Source organism: Taudactylus pleione, unplaced genomic scaffold (assembly GCF_031769625.1).
Source record: "Taudactylus pleione unplaced genomic scaffold, aTauple2 ptg000478l, whole genome shotgun sequence".
NCBI lineage: Eukaryota > Metazoa > Chordata > Amphibia > Anura > Myobatrachidae > Taudactylus > Taudactylus pleione.
Genome location: NW_028284880.1, coordinates 292,421 through 313,666, shown reverse-complemented (window position 1 = coordinate 313,666; position 21,246 = coordinate 292,421). Strand labels below are relative to the sequence as shown.

General features: G+C 48.2%; 1 protein-coding gene across 4 annotated transcripts in view; it reads left to right on the top strand.

Annotated features, from left to right (window-relative positions):
• Positions 1–21,246, top strand: part of ME3 (malic enzyme 3) — a 249,943-nt gene that overhangs the window by 159,137 nt on the left and 69,560 nt on the right. For all 4 annotated transcript variants that reach the window (XM_088449041.1, XM_088449042.1, XM_088449040.1 and 1 more), the window contains exon 8: positions 8,596–8,705. In XM_088449041.1, the coding sequence (XP_088305167.1) occupies positions 8,596–8,705 (110 nt within the window). The remainder of the gene's footprint in view (positions 1–8,595; positions 8,706–21,246) is intronic.

The following is a 21,246-nucleotide window of genomic DNA, read 5'->3' as shown; positions in this document are numbered from 1 at the left end:
CCAGTAGAATGCCCTCCAGTAGCAGGCCCCCCCAGTAGTAGCCCTCCCAGTAGTAGCCCTCCCAGTAGTAGCCCTCCCAGTAGTATGGCCTCCCCCAGTAGTATGGCCTCCCCCAGTAGTATGGCCTCCCCCAGTAGTATGGCTGCCCCAGTAGTATGCCCCCCCAGTAGTAGGCTGCCCCAGTAGCAGGCCCCCCCAGTAGTAGGCTGCCCCAGTAGTAGCCCCCCCTGTAGTATGGCCCCCCAGTAGTATGGCCCCCCCAGTAGTAGGCTGCCCCAGTAGTAGGCTGCCCCAGTAGTAGGCTGCCCCAGTAGTAGGCTGCCCCAGTAGCAGGCCCCCCCAGTAGTAGGCTGCCCCAGTAGTAGCCCCCCAGTAGTATGCCCCCCCCAGTAGTATGGCCCCACCCAGTAGTATGGCTCCCCCAGTAGTATGGCTCCCCCAGTAGTAGGCCCCCCCAGTAGCAGCCCCCCCCCAGTAGTAGGCTGCCCCAGTAGCAGGCCCCCCCCAGTAGTATGGCCCCCCCAGTAGCAGACCCCCCCCAGTAGTATAGCCCCTACCAGTAGTATGGCCCCCCCCGCACCCTCAGTAGCAGGCACCCCCAGTAGCAGACCCCCCCCCCCCAGTAGCGCCCCCGGCCCTTACACAAGTAAAAAAAATAAAAATAAAAACTTACCTGTATCCCCGCTCCCGCGCCGTCCGCTCTGCTGTCACACGCTGAGGAGGGAGCCGGAAGACGGAGCTCATGTGTGAGCTCCAGCCGGCTCCCTCCGTGCAGCAGCCAATGAGAGTCTGTGTGACTCTCATTGGCTGCTGTAGCGCAAACACAGCTGCCGCTGGCGGCTGTGTGTTTGTGTCTGTGTAGGGCAGAGCGCTATCACAGCGCTCTGCCCTACACAATAGGAGCCCTGATGTCGGATTCTCTAGTGAGAATCTGACATCAGGCAGCCGCCGTTCGGCCCTGAACGGGGATCCGAGTCAGGCGGTGAACACCCGAACAGGGTTCGGGTGGACTCGGATCCCCAATGTTCGGAGCGGTTCTGATTCCACAGAATCCGAACCGCTCATCTCTAATTTTTACATAACATCAGGTCATCTTAAACACACACTTTCCGCAGCACATATCCTAACCCACTGCTCCATGCTCCTTCCTCACTGTCTACCCCATCTGTGTCGCCCCTGTCTGTCTGCCCCTCCCCTTTAGAATGTAAGCTCTCACGAGCAGGGCCCTCATCCTCACGTGCTTCTCCTCCCCCTACTTATAGTATCATTTACTCCTAACTCCCCACAACGGCTCCTAACACCTGGTTGCTCATGTCCTACTGCTTGTGTTATGCAGTTATGTGTATAAACCATGTCCTCTGGAATGCAGTCGGGAAGCCGGCTGACGTAATCCCGACAGCCGGCTTCCCGACTGCTTTATCCCAGCGTGGGATAAATGACCGGCGTCTATATCTAGACGCCTGTCATTTTCCCGACGCCGGGAGACCGGCGCCCGGCATCCCGATTGAAGGGATGCCGGGCGCCTCGAGCGGACAGGTTTAGGGTCAGGTTAGGGGGAGGGAGGGTTAGGGTTAGGCACACCCGGGGGGGGACTTTGGGTTAGGCACCCCCCGGGAGGGTTAGGTTTAGGCAGCGGGGAAGGGGGGGTTAGGGTTAGGCACTTACAGGGGGGGTTAGGGTTAGGCACTTACAGGGGGGTTAGGGTTAGGCACCCCAAAGGAGGGTTAGGGTTAGGCACTTACAGGGAGGGTTAGGGTTAGGCACTTACAGGGGAGGTTAGGGTTAGGCACTTACAGGGGAGGTTAGGGTTAGGCACTTACAGGGGAGGTTAGGGTTAGGCACTTACAGGGGAGGTTAGGGTTAGGCACTTACAGGGGAGGTTAGGGTTAGGCACTTACAGGGGAGGTTAAGGTTAGACACTTACAGGGGGGTTAGGCACTTACAGGGGCGGTTAGGGTTAGGCATTTAAAGGGGGGGTTAGGTACTTGGGGGGGAGGTTAGGGTTAGGCACCCTAAAGGAGGGTTAGGGTTAGTGGGGTAGGTTAGTCAATACTTACCTTAGGGACGATCGGGATTTCCAGCGCTGTCGGGCTTCCGCTGCTGGGCTCTGCTCTTTTGTCGGGCTGCCGCTGCCGGGAATCGAACTGCCGGCCATGCGGCAGACGGCTTTTCATACCGATTCCTGTCCTAGTCCTACATTGTTTTTTATTACTATTAACTGTTTTCTTGTGTGCTCATTTATGTACTGTGTAAGGCGATGCAGATCCTTTGTGGCGCCATATAAATAAAGGATAATAATAATACCAAGGGAGGAGCAGTTTTCCCCTAGAAAACATTTGTTTTAACACAGGGGGTTCTGAACTGTGATCTTCAAGTACCACCTACAGGTTTTGTTTTGAGGATTTCTTTAATCATGTACAAATGAGATCTATTTTGCTGTGTCAGTAATTATCCCACCTGCTTCCACAGACAGAAATCCACAAAACATGACCTGTTGGGGTACTTGAGAATTATGGTTGAGAACCCCTGTTTTAATTGATAAGTGGTCGCTCTCCAGCTGTTGTGGAACTACACACCCCAGCATGCCATGCCACAGTTTTAGTATGCCCTAACAGCACAACCGTTGTATGGCATGCTGGGTATACCTGCCGACATTCAGCTCCCTCCTTTCCGGGAACGAGCTAAATGCCTGTGTACAGCGGGGGGTGTGGCCGGACAATGACAACGTATTGGGGGTGGGGCCAGGGCATTCGTGTCATCGTGGCCCCGTCCCCTCTTCACAATGCAGAAATTAGAGGCATTGTGAAGCAGGGGGCGGGGCCACGATGACGAGATTCAGCGCGAATCACGTCACTGCCCCCCCTCCCCCGCTGCAGGGGTTTCTATAACTAGTGCGGGGGGGCTGGTCGGGTCGGTGGCTTGCCTGTCTTTCCAGGGCTGGTTGTGGCACCCAATATTCGGCCAAATCCCGGCCTGATGCTGGGATGTGTAGTACCACAGCAGGTAGAAGCCCACAGGTTGCCTACCCTATAATAGATGATAGTTAGCACTGACAGAAACCTTTGTGGGTCTCCTTTATTTACTGCAGCTAATGTAATTAGAAGTGGATGGCCAGTGTACAGGATATAGGGCAGAAGGTATCATTTATAGGACCATATATACCAGTGCTTCCCTAATCCAGGCCCTCATGGCCCACTCACAGTCCAGTCACTAAGGATATCCATGCATGTGCACAGGTGGATTCATTGTTACCTCAGTCACTTTGATTAGCCCGTGCTGAAGCAGGGATATCCCTAATGTCTGGACTGTGAGTGAGCCATGCGGGCCTGGATTGGGAAACACTGGTATATACAATGTACAGTACAGTATATTCATGTTCACTAGACATGATTGTAATGCACCGGTTTGCACTCTGTTATTGTAACTGTCAATAAATAACCCATAATAAGAAATGACAGTGCAATCAGTAACCGCTGCCGTCTGTCTCTTTGCTGTTCTGGGCTGCCACTAAATACACTGCACACGTCATTTCCGTCCCAAAAAGACAGTGGGTGGTCCTAAGCAGGCTAAATGATCTGGAAGAGGTGGTGATTGAACATACTTGAAGATTTGTCATACCTCTGGGCACCACTAGGTTTTTTTATCTGACCGTACAGTATGATCCTCATGCCTACACCAGATAAATAACCCCAATGTAACAATAGTAACTAGTTCTTATAGCAAAGGTACCCTAATAGCAGAACTGCTGAGATGTGTAGTACAACAGCAGCTGGGGAGCCGCTTATTGCCCACCTATGGTTTAGACCAATCACAGGGCCATTGTCTGGGTGCAGGGGGTATCATGTAAGAGCACATTTCCCCAAATCTTTCAAATTACCTTTTATAAGTGTCATATCACTAAGGTGTTATATTATACTTTACATGACGTTTCCATTCTGCATTTTTTTGTTCACTTCACTGTATAACCGATGGACCTGTAACCTAGTCCTCCTTTTACACAGTGTTTTCCACCTATTCATAAGTGACACAGTATCTGAGGAAACACAATGAATGAATGAACGCCCCGGCACCTCCACACACAGGGGCAGAAAACTCTCTCCATATCTGTGGGCAATAACATAACCTCTAAATTATCCATTCAAAAGGCACCGAGAATCTGAGAATAATGATTAAAATACAAATGTAGAACACTGGCATACGTAACAGGGGGTGTTGTGAAAGGAAGGTTTCATGGACAAAGTCACTATCCTAAAGCAAACCCTGAGGGTTCAGTATCGGTGTCGGCTGATGTCTGTCGTGTCTACATTTCAGTAGACATAATAGAAAAGGATGAATGACAGTCCTGTCTGTTGTGTCGCCTGCAGCCAGCAGGAGATTCGGGGGGGATCAGTCATTTCAATTTCCCTGACATAAAGACAAGCAGACGCATTTGTGATCCATAGCATTGTGCAGGTGCAATTTGTGCATTACTTTCTTTATTCAGTCCATGACTAGATTATCGGCTGCCAATACCTGTCTTTCTGCTTCCTTTCATTTCTGCATCAGCGAGAACCTGATCTCGCATCCTGTACACTTGTAAACTGGGCTACTAGGTGAAAGGTAAACTCATCAAGGGTCTATAATCCCCCTTTTCCACTAGCCTCAAAATCCCAGGTTATTGCACGTGAGTGCGCATCCATCAACCCGGGATTTTGGTAAGTGGAAACTGCTCCACCAGGGTCCAGTCACCCGGGAAACCAACCCTGCAAGCGACCAGGGTTATGTTGTTCCCGGGACGGACCCGGGTCCGATCACCCAGGAAATCAACCCAGCTAGTGAGCAGGATTATTCTCGAGAAGGGCCCGGGTAAGGTCAGTGTAAACTGGTTACCCGGGTCATTTGACCCGGGACCCGTTTACAGCACGGGGAGAGCAACATTCCGGCGCAAGGAGATGATATCTCCAAGCGCCGCCAATGCACCCATGTGCAGTGTGAACGGCGCCGATCAGGGAATAACCTGCATCAGCGCCACAGTGAAAAAGGGATCGGTCTCCGGTCTGACCCAGTTTGGAACTGTGGGTCCGATTCAGTACCGCTCGCCAGGCTGCGTTCGCACGCAGCCTGCCGATGTTTGTAATGTGCGCATGCATATAAGACGCAGTGCGCGTGCGCGAACTAGTCCATGCAATCGGTAAGCGTTCGCACGCTGCACATAGCCGCCTCACTAGAATGAGTGACAGGATGAGTCGTTTATGGGTGGTGATAGGGTGTGGTCATTGGAAACGGGGGTGTGGTGGTGCGAACGCAGGCGTGTCTGTGCGTCTTAATGCCATTTCAGAGGCGTACGTTATTAAGACGCAGCGTCAGCATACACGTCACATGGCTGATTACACACTGAAGCACTCGCAGTGCTTGCGGTAGGGTATAGTCAGCCACAAGTGCTGCGTATGGCTCCGATGTTACTCGATGTTACAGATTGTTGCATACACTTCCTGGGGATGACGTGTGTTACTAAGGGAAAGGGGGCGTCTTATGACAGGCTGGTGGGCGTCTATATACACACTGTGATCGCACGCCAAGACATAGTGGGCGTGCTAATGTCTTGCCGTGCGATCGTCAGATTTTCATACTTTGGCAGCTGACAGCTGCGTGCGAATGCATCTAGCGAGCGGGTCTGAATCGGGTCCTGTGTTCCAAATCTCGGGTCAGACCCGGGACTTAAGTGGAGAGACGGTATAACTGAGCCACTAGCTAGTGCTGAGCTTATCTGGGGTATTTTATTATTCATTTATTACCAGTTTCTTATATAGTGCAACAAAATCCGTTGCCCTTTACATTTTGAAACATTAATAGAACAAAACTGGGTAATAACAGACAGACATAGACGTAGGAAGGCCCTGCTCGCAGGCTTACAATCTAAACGGAAGTAATTGCATATTGGTCCAGCTAGATTGCAGAGGTTCTTGGTGGGCTGTATGATCCAGTCACAAAGGAATGTTGGCCAAAGGTCAGGAAGATGTGAAAGTGAAGAAAGAAAATGTGTGAGGTGATGTGTGGATTGTGAGAGAGGATGTAATTATATATGGAATCTATGAAGGTTATGTGGGCGCTTCTGGAATCTGATAAGCTTGTCTGTAGAGGTGAGTTTTCAGGGAACTCTTGAAGGTTTAGAGACTAGAGGAAAGTCTTATTGTGCATGGGAGGGCTTTCCACAGAGTGGGTGCAGCCCGTAAAAAGTCCTGTAACTGTGAATGGGAATGAGTATTTTGAGTGAGCCACGCATTGGGGCTTTGATCTCATAGGGGTTCTACAACTGAGCCACTAGCTAGGCCTTATCCCATATTGGAGCTATACAGTATTAAATAAATTTCAGTAAGAGTGTTCATATACCTTTACCCTGTGTCATTACACATAACTTAATTGATGGACATTTATTGATTTTGATTTCTTTGCGTGCGTGGATTGCATGGGTTGTTGCTGACATTTGGTGAACATTTCATTGTAATAGCCCCATTACAAATATATATACTGAGAAAAATGTTGATGTGTTCAATACTTATTTTACCCGCTATGAGTGTATGTGTGTGTGTATGTGTATATATATATATATATATATATATATATATATAATTATATATGGGCATGCAGCTGCACTGTACACTGGGATCATGAGGGATGTACTACATATATATGGACATGCTGAGGTACTGTATACTGGGATCATGAGTACTGTACTATATACTATGGCACAGAGGTGAATTGTATACAGTGTTTATGAGAACTGCACTATGGGCATGGAGCTGTACTGTACATTGTGGGCCAGATTCAGAGCCAGACGCTATTTGCGGACGCTCGTTCAGAAAAAGGGGCCGGGTATTTAAATTGAGCGCTCGCTCTTTGCGGTCTGTTGACGCCTCTATGTCTGAGCAAGCGTTCGAAAAGTGCGCTCGCTATTTTGTAAAAACGCCCCTTGGCCGTTCGCATCACACGTCATCTCCGCTATTTATTAGATTAATCGAGTACATCGAAAGGCGTCTGAACTGCTCGCAGTGCTTGTGGTAGGTTTTACTTCCCGCAATCACTGCGAGCAGTTCAGGCTTAAAGACAACCAAGTGACGTGGTCGATGACGCTGCTTTGTTAATTATGCACACCGATTAAACGCCCGTTTTGACCGTTTGGCACGCCTGCGTTCGGATCTCCACTCCCCCGTTTTCAAGCACCTTCCCCTGTTACCACCCACAAACGCCTCATTCTGTAACTCAAATTAGCAGCCCCTCGCTGTTTTACGAGCGCACGATTTCCGACCGCAGTGACTGGTTGGCGCATGCGCATTATGACCCATACGCATGCGCAGATGTGCGAACATCGCTTGGAGCGAACGAGCGGCCGCTTGCGAGAGGCTCTGAATCAGGCCCTGTGTCCATAAGAACTGTACTGTGGGCATAGAACTGTCCTGTGTCCATGAGAACTATACCATGGGCACGGATATGTACTGTACACTGTCCATGAGAACTATACCATGGGCACGGATATGTATTGTACACTGTCCATGAGAACTATACCATGGGCACGGATATGTATTGTACACTGTCCATGAGAACTATACTATGGGCATGGATATGTACTGTACACTGTCCATGAGAACTATATTATGGGGATGGAGATGTACTGTACACTGTGTCCCTGAGAACTATATTCTATACTATAGCATGGAGCTGTCCTGTGGACTTAAAGAAGTAGGTCACACAGTCCACTGTTGTAGACAATTCTGAAAACCATAATTGTAGTTGACTTGGTGGTGGGGCATTGTCTGGAGGAGACGTGACCCAAAAAGGGCCAGGGGCTTAAACATCTTCATGCTTTGCAGAGTGTCCTTGTGTTCATGTATGTCTCTAAATGGATGGACAGCCCTGACCTGTAGGTGGCAGTCTTTGTTGTGTCCGTTCACTTTCCCCAGCCTTACAGCTTACAGCGCAGCATAGTCTAATCCCGAGGAACATGAACATATTTTCCATCAACCATTTGAGTGCACGAATGTGTTTTGTGTTCAGTAACTGACTCCACCCCAATCCCAATCATTTTTAGAATGAGCCATGTGACACAATAGGCGGAGATCGTTCATTACAGTACAGTATAGACAAATGACAACTGGAATGGCAAACACTAACAGTACTTACCAACGAAACATGAAATGCTCACATGCGCTGCTGAATAAATTGCGGTGCAGGTTGTCTTAGTGCAGTGGTTCCCAAACTGGGTGCCGTGGCACCCTGGGGTGCCTCAGAACACTTGCAGGGGTGCCTCAGGTCGGTGGTCCAGCACCAAATCAAATGATTAACGGTCAATGTCATGTAAATATGTGGACAAACCGATGCGCAGAGACCTGTGGACCACCACATAACTGACCCTAAGGATGACAGGTCAGCACAATTTTTATTTTTTTCTGAATTTCTCAATAACAAACGCTTGGCTTAGGGGTGCCGTGAAAACAATGATGTTACTCCTAGGGTGCCGTGATTCAAAAAAGTTTGGGAACCACTGTCTTAGTCATTTTCAATCAAACCTGAAAGCTGCCTTTACGAGCTCTGTAACAATGTGCACATTTCTGATTACAGATACGGGATGAATTGCTTGATACAGTTTGAAGATTTTGCGAATTCCAATGCCTTCCGTCTGCTGAACAAATACCGCCACAAGTACTGTACCTTCAACGACGACATACAAGGTGAGGGATTGCCGGAGCGCTCATGGGTCAGGAGCAGAAAAGTATGTTGTGTCTATTGTCCACACTCCCTCTGCCTACAGCATTCTCATAGTGGGCCTAATGCTGGGCTGCACACAGCTCCGCATACGGAAGGCTAATGTGGTTATATACTGCAACGTACCGCCCCGTGGTTTTCCATCTTTTAAGGCAGCTGTCATCATTAGTATGGCACTTACACCTACCCGATTGTGGGTGCAGTGAGCCTGATTCAGACCCGGGTCGATGGTGTGCTCTGCGCATGCGCAGCGGCTGCACTGCGCGTGCGCCAGCCCCGGAGCGAGAGAGAAATTCTCTCGCTCCGTTGCTCACTACAAAAGGGGCGACTGTCGATGTTGATCAACAGCTTGCCCCGTTTTGTATGCGTGGCGGGGGGATGGCTTCACAAACAGAGGCGTTCCCATGCGAACGCCTGCCGTTTGTGGGCGGCCCCACTGACATCACCAGTGATGTCAGTGGGAGAGCTTCCGGCTCTATTAGAGCCAGAAGCTCTCTGGGGCTTGCGGCCACAAGACCCTACCACAAGGGTCTCGTCTCAAGCCCCGATGGTCTTGACCATCGCGATCATCATCCTGGCCACTTGCAATAGCTGTGGGTGGTCACCCACAGCTATGCGTGCGTCCAGGAGGCCGCACAAAAAAATTAGAAAAACGCCCTGATTCAGAGCGAGCGCGCTTTCAGAGCGTCCGTCTCTGATTCAAGCCCAGTGTTCCATCTGATAGGCGTTGCCGGTCCATGCAGATTGTCAACATTTGACATGATTACATCCCAGTGGATTGTGGCAGTCAGTAATGAATGCACCTGTGGTCCAGCAGGTGTATGGTAGTGTTAGTGTTCCAAGAGGACTGCATTTGTGAAACAACTGGTAGAGTTTATTTTCGCTGCACTTGGATATGACAACAGATAATCTTTGTTGTCCACATTAAATACAGTAGCATCTACACTGCAGATTTATTGTCGCATCTAAGGGCAAATCTGAACAGTAGAATTTTTTGTCTTTCATTTTTGTGTAGAGGGAGCCTGGTGATTTATAGGAGGCTCTTGCAGGTCTTCCTCTGATGGGGCCCTATTTCCTCTATCCGCATATTCATTGCAATACGCATCTTTAATGCAGATATGATAAAGTTTTTACAACTTAAATTCACAACGTGAAAAAGTAAATTTTCACGCACATTTAATAGCAAGCTCTTGCTGAGAGAGACGCCATCTTTCTGGTTCAGGTCCTCTGCGCGTAGTGCGCAGGCAGGCGCGGTCATCGGCTGGTGCGCGCGTCACTGGGAGATCCCTCTCCGAAAGGATCAGTGTTACAGGAGTCCGTAGGTTACTATAGGCCAGTGGTCGCCAACTTTAATTGGGGTGTGAGCTACTCGAGAATAATGAAACTTCCTGAAGAGGTACTAATATTGTATGGTGATATCTTGGTGAATTCCGCTTTTCTCTCCTATCCCCATGTACAGTATGTTCCCTGTGTAATTGCTCTTTGTGGGGTTTTTTTTTGTTTTCATTCAAAAACTGATCTAGCAACTCACCTTGTAATACTGCAGGCTCTTATCAGGTTCATTAAATACAGACAGGGCTGGGAGGGAGTCACTTGCGGTGTCCATCATGTGCTGTGACGCTCCGCCGTGGCATCGACGACATGGGTGGAGCCACAGGGAAGTGCATCAGGTAAGTGCCGTAGCAGCTTTGGCAATCACCTGGCACGCTCCCCTGTGGCTCCACCCTCCGCTTTGACGCCAACGGGGGAGTGTACGTCAGAGGTCACTTCCTCATAGTTGACTCCGAGATTCCCAAATTAGAGCCGCAAGTTACCGGTAACTCGCAAGCTACGGGTTGGCAACCACTGCTATACGCTCTCTACCAAGCTATTCCGGAGCCTGGTAAATGGCCTATAGCTGATGCATAGCAGCTCCCATAGAGACCTATAGTGGGGAATAGAGGGACTATCTGCTGCAGTACCTTTGTGTTAAACTCCGGGGATCTTTAATATTTGCCGGTACACACAAATATTGTTTAATAAATATGCCCCATACTATTAGATCTTGTGTCATCTTCATCTGGCAGCATCTGACATAAGATTCTAGGATCACGTGAAATCATAGAAGAAATAACTTAGGAATGGAAACAGTTCATCAGCTAAAAGAGCCAGTACTCCCACACTTTTACCCACAGGAAATCCTGTACTGGTCAACTCAACTAGGACAACGTGTTGGGCTGAAAGCAGAAACCAGAAGAGCTTCTAATCACCAGCCTGCCCCAATTATAAGGTGGAAAAATGTGACTGGTCTAAGGCTAGTGCTGCACTTGCTACTTAACATATTCTTCTAAGTTGATACAACTGCACAGCAATATCTTTGTATTATTATTATCCTATATTTATATGGCGCTACAAGGTACATAAACAGTATGAACAAAACAGGAAAAAAAGTGACTTATTACAGTACAAAACATTGCAGGTCATGGACATGGGACCTGATTCAGACCCGCTCGCTAGCAAGCGGCCGCTCGTTGCAGACGATGTTCACTAATGTGCGCATGCGTGTAGTTCGCAGTGCGCGTGCGCAAACTAGTACGAGCGATCAGGTTTTGCTTGTTCGCCCTGCAAAGACAGACCAGTGGAATGAGTGACAGGAGAGGCCGTTTGTGGGTGTTAACAGGGGCAGGGCAGTAGTAACGGGGGAGTGTAGTTGCGGACGCAGGCGTGCCAGAGTGATTTCATGCCATTTCTGGGGCGTGCATATTTAACAGGCAGCGTCATAGTACGAGTCACCTGGTTGAATAATACACTGAACTGCTCGCAGTGCTTGCGGTAGGGTACAGTCAACCGCAAGCGCTGCGGTCAGATCCGATGGAACCCGATGTACCGATGGTTGTATATACTTCCAGGAGATGACATACGCTAGTGGGCGGCTAAAGACAGGCTGGTGGATGTCTATAAACACGAAATGATCGCTCGCCAAGACATAGTGGGCGTGCTTATGCCTTGCCGAGCGAGCGGCTGCCTTGATGTCACTTTGCAAAATTTACATACACTGGGAGCGAGCGGCCGCATCTAGCGAGCGGGTCTGAATCAGGCCCATGGTGTATAAACATTGCTGTATCTGAGGTCATAATACCCAAATAAGCAGCGGGGCGGCCAAGTCCAAAGGTTTGTTGCTGCTGTTGGCAGGAGGAAGGAAATGATGATATAAGTGAGGGAAGAAAAAGAGGGATAGATATCCATTTCACCAAAGACCCCGCTTCATGTGTGCTTGTCAGATGGTCAGTCAGGATTGCCCGATGCTCCAAAACTTGTTTGCAATGCCCAAGACTTAGCAGCTATGAAAAGACTTTCTACTGTGGCTAAAATCACTTAATGCAGCATTCACAGCCTTCCTAGACCAAGTGGTGTAAATGCGCGATGAAACTGCTTTTCCCGCTGCTTTTCTGTTTCTGTGGTATTTTTTTTTTTTTTTTTTTGTTAGCCGCTGTATAATGTCTGTGGGGGAATGGGGAAGGGGATGTGAGGCTCAATAAGAAGTTGCAGTCTGTGTGATTGCTGCTCTTTGCAGATTTGCGCTGTCACGCACCACTCCGAAGCTTCACAAAGACTTTGGCCGGCTAGGGTTGGCTGAAAAATGGAGCGTGTGTCAATAGCGCTGCACGGAAAATCCCCAGGGCGTCCTGTGAGGGGAGAGCTAGGTAGGGGGCTCATCCTGTCTGCTAGTGTAGCTTTACATTACAATTAATTGCACCTTTTTTATATATATCTATAATGACCAACTTTAATTCTTAAAGCTCAGACCTATGTTCTTTAGATCGCTAGATAACTTTCTAGCAGAGTGTATCTAACAAATACCAATTAATGGATATACAACCAGCTAGTAGGAACGGGTTTGGTATGAAATACCGGTGGCTCAGTAGCCGCTGGTTCAAATCCCGACAGTGGTAGCCCGAACATGCAGAATCCGGATGGCGGCTGTAAGTATACTAAACTTCCCTATACTTGCCTACACTTCCGATTTGGTCGCGATGCTCCCGAAAAAGGAGTGCCACTCCCAACCTCCCGGCTGCCGCCGACCCCTCCTATCCCCCCGCAGTTACATGTAAAACCTCCGCCGCGTTGGGGGGGGGGGGACGCGATTCACGCGGATTTGCGTAATTTTGGCCCCAACCCCTGCTTCTCACTGTAATATCAGCAGTGTGTAGCGGGGGCGGGGCCAAAATTACGCAATCGCGTGGCTCCGTCCCCACCCGCCCGCAAACCCTTGTCGTCTGACCAGCCCTGCCCCCGTTTGCTGGCCACACCCCCCCAGTCATGCCGATCTGGCTGCTCCCTCCCGGAAGGGGCAGCCAGATAGCCGGCACTTATGACCCTCCCCCTCTGCCCCCCTAACTCTCCCTTAGTAGTGCCTAACCCTAACCCCCACCCTTCTCGCACCCTAAACCTAACCCTCTGTTAGTAGTGCCTAACCGTAACCTCCCCTGCCCCCGGAGGTGCCTAACCCACCCTCCCTGCTGCCTAATCCTAACCCTCCCGGAGGGGGTGAGGGGGGCCTAACCCTAAGTCTCCCCGGGAATGCCTAAACCCAACCCTCAGCGCCCCCGGCTAAGACGTACCTGGCTCCGCAGTGTTACGACGGCCGGCATCCCGTCCGCCGGCAGTATAACTACATCCCATAGGAACGTTGGTGTAACAAGTGTACAGAGACTAGCCATGGCCAAAAGTATGCAAATAGTGAAGAATATAATAAAATGTGACGTTAGCGTGATATTAAGCAACAGCTGGCAGAGTCAGGCAAACGATCGACCTTTTATACTGCGTTTCGCATCCTGCCACATCTGTTCATACAGTGACACTAGAAAGGGAAGTGCAGGGCTGGAAACAGAATTCTGCAGAGATAATATAGCTCTGTATTAACAACATTAGTACTAAGAGAACCGTAGCGCCGGGCTGTCAGAGCGGACGGACGATGTGAGTTGGAAGCGTAGAAATCAGACAAATGATCCCTGCAGATGTTATTTTTGTAGATCATCCAGAGGATTATGTGTCCGAGTATCCTGGCTGCAGAACACAAGCCAAGGAAACTCACAGAATATTTATATATGTTTTGTAACCTATCTGTATGATTGGAATAGTTTTCGGTTATAAATCCGGGATGGATTGTCTGCCAGTTCTCGTAGTAAATATTTAATTCCCTGAATGCTCATTGTGCAGGGGAACTCGGCTGTTAGTTATTATTCTCCTGCACACCTGGGTTTATAGGAGAAGATACAGGGCCTGATTCACTACCGATCGCAACTCTGCCATTACGCACGTTATCGGCTGATAGTTGCGTACTGCAGTGACTTCGACCGCAGTGACTACGCAGACCCATCGCAGAGTGATTGACGGGAAGTACCGTTTGTGGGTGGTGACGGCGGGGAAAAGCAGGCGTGCCAGAGTGTTTGAACGCCGTTGCAAGGACGTGCATAAATTATCCACTGCGATGCCCGACGCAGCCTGAGGCGTGCTATAAAGTTAGCAATTTCTGAGTAAGGTCAGGGCTTGTGCAAGTGTGCGTGAGGCTGCGATGGTGCTCTATTGTACCGATGGTTTCACAGTCTTGCTAAACAATACATCGTTCCGATTCGGCCAGACTCGACATATAGTGCCAACATCGTCCTGTTGTGTACCCAGCTTTAGTTCTTTTACCCACCATCCATTTCTTTCTGATGTCATCCCATTTCCTTTGTGTCATCCATTGTACAGCCACAGCCATCTTTTCTTCATCCAATCTCTATACTCTGTGCCGATCTCTCCTTCATCTGATCTTAGGGCCTGATTCAGTTTGGTTCGCAAGGCTGCGTTCGCACGCACCCGCTCGCTGCAAAAATATGCTCATGAATGCAATTGCCCGGCAACCGCAGCACTATACCAAGACGCCCACCACTGTATAAAGCCACCCACTTCCCATGACATGCATCCGCAAGTCAGCGGTAACATCGAGTCCATACGCACAGGTGTGGTTGACCGTGACCTGCCGCACATACTGCTAAATTTCCTGTCGCCAACTAGTTCTCTGGCTATGTAAAGAATCGCTTAATTATGCACGCCCCTGTAATGGCGTGGCGTTCAAATGCACAGGCACGCCTGCGTTCGTCGGACCACCCCCCCTCTCCACCCCCAGTCACTTCATGCCTATCACTGTATAATGGGACTGCGTGCTTACTGCGAACGCAGCCTTGTGAACCAACCTGAATCAGGGCCTTAGTTCCTTGCCCATCAGTCCTTCATTCAGTTGCTCATTGCATATCATTCCTTCATCCAATCTCTACCACCCACCAATCTTTTCTTCATCCAATATCTACTTCCTGTCCTTCATCCAATCTCTACTCCTCACCCATCTCTTCTGCATCCAGTATCTACTTCCTGCCCATCATTCCTTCATCCAATCTCTACTCCTCACCCATCTCTTCTTCATCCAGTATCTACTTCCTGCCCATCATTCCTTCATCCAATCAATACTCCTCACCCATCTCTTCTTCATCCAGTATCTACTTCCTGCCCATCGTTCCTTCATCTAATCTCTACTCACACTTCTCTTCTTCATCCAGTACCTACTTCCTGCCCATCGTTCCTTCATCCAATCTCTACTCCTCACCCTTCTCTTCTTCATCCAGTACCTACTTCCTGCCCATCGTTCCTTCATCCAATCTCTACTCCTCACCCTTCTCTTCTTCATCCAGTATCTACTTCCTGCCCATCATTCCTTCATCCAATCTCTACTCCTCACCCATCTCTTCTTCATGCAGTGTCTACTTCCTGCCCGTCAATCCTTCATCCAATCTCTACTCCTCACCCATCTCTTCTTCATCCAATATCTACTTCCTGCCCATCATTCCTTCATCCAATCTCTACTCCTCACCCATCTCTTCTTCATTCAATATCTACATCCTGCCCATCATTCCTTCATCCAATATCTACTCCTCACCCATCTCTTCTTCATCCAATATCTACTTCCTGCCCATCATTCCTTCATCCAGTTTCCACAATGATACAATAATAGACAGTTCTGGTGTATGAGGATACAGGTAGTAAACAGCACTGAACGAGCCTGTACTTACTCAGTGGGCGGACAGACAGGATCAGAGTAATCCGCAGGGAACATAGTGACACGTATAGCACATACTTACCTACTGTCCCAGAAGGTGCAGGAGACTTTTTTTTTAGGCAGTCCCTGGAAAAGTGGGTGAATCTCCCACAACCTTGTGAAGTGGGCAGGATGGGAAGATTTGCAGGTCCGTAAGGAGGGGGTGGGGCTAAAATTATGTAAATTGCATAATTTTAGCCCTGCCCCTTCCTCACAAACCCACAGGGCCTGTATCTAACCTCCTCTTGTATGTGCTCTTTAGCTGACAAAGAAGTGTTACAAGTTGCAAGTGCAGTCTGATTCATCGGACCATATTTACGTGAAATGGACGTTTCTGGTCAGCGACCATGTTTGATCCAGTGGGAATGTCATGGGCGTGTAAGGCAACGGCAGTAGCGCGTGGACGGAAACGTGATGGCGGTTTCAGACGAATTGGTTGCACTCAGCTTGGGGTGGGTGTCTGATGACGGCTGCGGATGTAAAATCGGTGGGAGGTACGGCCTTCCACCTGCATACACATGGATGTTCAGCCTACATGGGCGGATTCTCTCATAAACTGGTAAGGAGCCTGACGCAGCCGTACGGAGGAGCAGCCGCAAGATGCGTCCGACTCGTGATTGTGAACATGAAAATCACATTCCGTTAGATTTACTTGTGCGCAGATGTGTTGTCTTTGCTGCTGTAGATAACACGTTGCTTTTGTATCACACACAATTTATTACTGTTGATGTTTCCTACAGTTTTCAGCTAGTACAGAATTCCTGCCAAGAGAAGCCTAGACAGGCCTTGTGCTCCCCGTACATATTTGTTTTGGTCCCTATTACGTGGATTCCCAGAGATCGAAGATGCCTGATGATATGAAGACTAGCAGCCGGCCCTGCTGTCCCTCTCTCTGGTATAAGTGGGGGCGTGGGACATAACACTGCAGGTCTCTTCTGTTGTGGCCCCGCAATGTTATAATAACAGCCTGATACTCTCAAGCATTAGGCATTGACAGCGATACAAGGATCAGTGACTGAAATGAGCATGATACCTGATAATAGTCTGATAGAAATTGAGTGGACGGATATATATTGTTTAAGACATGTTGGGAAACATCCTAATCATACCCCAGCGTTAGCCAGCTGTGATCCCGGACATTTGCCTGAGTGACATACAGTATGGTCAGATCTGGTCTAGTTTGGACACCCATAGAGCTGTATGGGATAGTGATCCTTCTGTCCTCCACCTGGGCTCAGCTGCAGCAGACCAGGTCCCTCATCTCCGGCAGTTCCACAACTAAGGGCCATATTCAATGCGAAAAGTCCTTTGCCAGACTTTTCGCCGACACCGGAGGTTTTGGGTGCGAAAAAGTCATCCCCGCGTATCCCCGTATTCCATTCCAAATCAGCGAAAACAGGACCCGGTGAAAAATGAAGTGAGTGAAAAGTGCTGTCATTTTTGGGGAAATCAGCCTGACGCCCCCCTAAAGATGCTGTGACATGGGGTTACACTATGGGTAGCCCCGAATAGCCCTGCTGAAGGTATTTTGGGTCTTTAAATGGTCTCAATAGGTGCTGTTTAGCGTCTTTGAAAAAGTGATGAAGAATAACATTTAGCAAATTTTGGGGGGAAAAATGAATAGTCCCAGCAAATTTGAGGTACATGAAAATGGGTGCAAGCATATTTTAAAAGTGGCTAATGTGAACTTTTAAAAATTGTGAAAAATTCACCTGCCGCAACCACCTGCAATAAAAAAAACACCTGTGGCATACTTGGGGCCCCCCGTGAGTCTATTTCGCTAGTTTAGAAGTTTGTCCCCCAACTTTGTTTTTTTTCGCCCCCAAAATGAAAGTACTTTTTGGGGGGGTAACTTTTTAAAAATAAAATTTGACACAGTTTACCTTTGGGGGACAGTCCAAGGGGTGCTGGGTGGTTTCTGGATATATGTACCCCAAAACCCCAATTCTGCACTTTTTTCCGACACCTATTCATAGGTGATACTTTTTCGCAGGGTTTGAACCATTGACTTTCCGCACCGGCGAAAAGTTGGAAGAATTGACTACGGGGAGAAGTCCAGATTGACGAAAATGACGTCATCGACGAAAAAGTATTGCCGATAGCGGCTTTTTGCCGGCAATTGAATAAGTTGGAGGGGAGGGGGGTGGAGAGGTTTAACAGGGACATTTCTAAAAAAAAATGTAAGACTTTTTACTGTTCTCTTTGGAACTTTTTAAATAGTTACTGGTTTTCTTTATGGCACTTCATAAAAAGTTAATAAAGTAGTTGTTGTGGAGGTTTGCTTGTTTATTTAAATGAAAGGGTTCCTTTAACTTTGCTTTTATTTTGGCAGAGGAAACACCAGTTCCCACATAAGGGCACAACTACAGTTATCTGGGCAGAAAAAATGCTGCCTATATGCAAAGTAGCTGTAAATGGGATAACAAACTGTTGCGCTGCTCTTTAGCGCCCCCTAAAGAAACAGAAGCCTCACTTGTGCTGCACTGAAGTAGCCTTTGTGTGTGTGTCCTATTGTGGTTGAGTTAGGAAAGGGCGCCTAACCCATTTAATTTATTTATACGAGTCCACTAATTAACATACTTTCTTAATGAATTCCACATCCTATTTCTGTTAATTGATGTTTTTGTAAACATGCCGCCTTCTGATAAAAACACGGGGCTGATGGGGGGGGTCGGAATTTGGAGAGTATATTCCTGTAAGTCAGTGACAATGCTGTGTCATTAACATATTAATTACATACTGAAGCCAAGCGTCTGAGATGTTGACTCAGCTGCGGCAGAGAACTGAATTAGTAATTATAACAGGAACTTCTACCGTACAATAAGAATGCAGAGCTGGGGCTCATTATAATATAGACAAGTAAGAAACATTCCCCCGTGTACATGGTATGCGGGCATTGTGATGTTAAATGTACTTTTACACATTACGTAGTGCCATTTTGAATTTCAGCGTGATGGCTTCATAATCCAATTTTAATTTCTGGCATTGTTAGGCTGGCATCTCCACATAATGGGGCTGGTGCAGGGTTCTGGACTGGAGCACATTGCGCAAACGAACCATGCACGAAAAAATACTGTATATTCGCCCACACGCAGAGCTGGAGGCATTTTGCGCCCACCTCTGCTTGTGTAGCCTGCGTGCCTGGTTCACTGCTAGTCATCGTCATCAGAGACCACCTGCACCTATACTAGATGCAAAAGATTTGCCTCCTAACAGGTGTATTTTTGCTCATGTCTAGGCCTGCCTTTTCAGCGTGAACATGCCCATCCTGAACCTTGCCTATGTGAGAACGTATCATTAAGCCTCTCCGCTGGTGAGTGTAGATGAGATAAAAATGCAGATGAATCTCTATTTCCCGTTACTATGTGCGCCCATATCTGGAATGTACGCTTGGCAAACGGTCGTACATTCACACCTGCATCAGCCCCAATGACGCAAATATTGTTTCATTTCAAATAGGTTCCGCTTCCTACTTTTTATTCAGTAAACCTCAACTACTGCATCTGTGAATCTGTTACTATGCACAGAGGGTAGTTCTTTATATGATTAAAAAAGGACTTACAGACATTAGTAACTGCCAGCAAGTGACCAAATTACCATGGAAAAGTCTATGTATTGCATTTTATCACTATAACGGATGTACACAATGCCCAAACTCTAATCTACGGTCTATAATTTTGCAGACGTATATGTGGGAGGAGCTAAGTGCATCCTTTTAGGTCCCTGGAAGCGGAGGCTTTTTGCAAAGCTCCCTACGACCAAGGAGGGAACCCTCATTAAATGAACCCTCTCTAATCTTTTACCTCTTTTAAACGATCCCATACCACAAAAGGGAATCTCTTTTCTGCGCTTCATTGCAAAAGTCATTGTATTTGTTCATCTTATCGTCACTAGGCTCTCAATCAGCCCAACTCTTCCCATCTGCTGGCGGAAACTTCTGCTTGTCCGTAATCCCATGCACTGTGGTGGAAATCTAGACACGCCGGCACTGAGACTTGAAAATTGGGGCCCGCTGACTTTTTGAATGGTCTTTTCATAACCTGGTAGTTGGTTGCTAAGGCTTTGCGCTGCCCTTTGGTCTGACCCGAGTGAAACCTTGGCAAACCATTTTTGTTTGTAGCTGTCGTGTAACAGTGTCTGACTGATGAATTCCAGAACTCTCTTCCCTCTCCACCCGAAGAAAGGTTTTGCATTGCAAAGTGTCCTGTGATCCTGACGGTTATCTGGATATAATCAGCTGAGCTCTGGACTACTATCCTGCCGCTCTTCTTATGGTTTGGCATTGGCCTGACTTTGCTCCTGACTACTGTCATTTACTTTAGTTTCCGAACCCTGGTGTATTTCCTGCACATCCATCTCACAGGAAATTTACCTCTTCCATTTTATGAGATTGTCTGACCGATCTGTACCCACATTCTGAACTGGACATGGGAATAGATTATTTTTTTGCCACTGATATCCAAAGCTGAAGGCACTAAGTGCAGAAGGGTCAAACAGTGCCCAAGGTCCAAAGTGACCCTGGCATCAGCAATGACTGGCCGGGAATGATGATTTAATTGTAGTCGGCTGAAAGTGCCATCATTATGTGTGCAGTCAGCAAATGAGCGCACTAATGGGACTCGGTTGTTTGTCACAGCGAACTGTCAGCAAATTGGGTACAGGTCAGATTGAACGACCGGATCTTCACGTGTAGGCCTACTTGAACATCCTGAGTACCCTCTATCGGGTACCGTGGCTTTGGTCATCCGATGAGTACATGATTGGCACAGGTAATATCACACTTTGCATCATCGCCTTCTATCAGAGGTCAGAAAGAAATCTGGGCACATATTTCCGATGGTGGGTGGACTGTGCAAGCCCAGGAGCTGATCTGTGCAGGTGCAGAACGTGTCCTGCGAGATTGCATGCGGTGCACCCAAGCTGCCGCACGGTTGACATGCGGCGGCAGTTTGGAGGCGGGGACAGGACGGCGCTGTCTGATTTTTCCAAAAAACGGGGACATGTGGGGCCCCGTTTTCTGGCATTGCCAAATCCAGTGTTTGTGACTTCCAAGCAGATTTACTAGCCTCACGAGCGGGCAGGAGGTGGCCTTTCTGAGTCAGTTTACGTTTATTCTGATAGTCGATGCTGCAAACACGGTCGCGATGTTGATCTAATCCTGCGTGTGAGGTGCCAGCAGGAGGCATCTATTTTCCTTCAGATGCCTCCGGCAGGCATTAGCATAGTTTGCACGGCAGCTGGGTCCCAAAGCTTCTGTTCCCAGGCTCCATCTCTGAATCTGGCCCATAGTGGATAGTCTATTCTATTTCTTGTTCTTTAAGAATTTTATTCTGTAGATTCTGAGTTCATGTCTATTTGTGCTCTTAGATATTTTCTTACTTTCCAAATATATC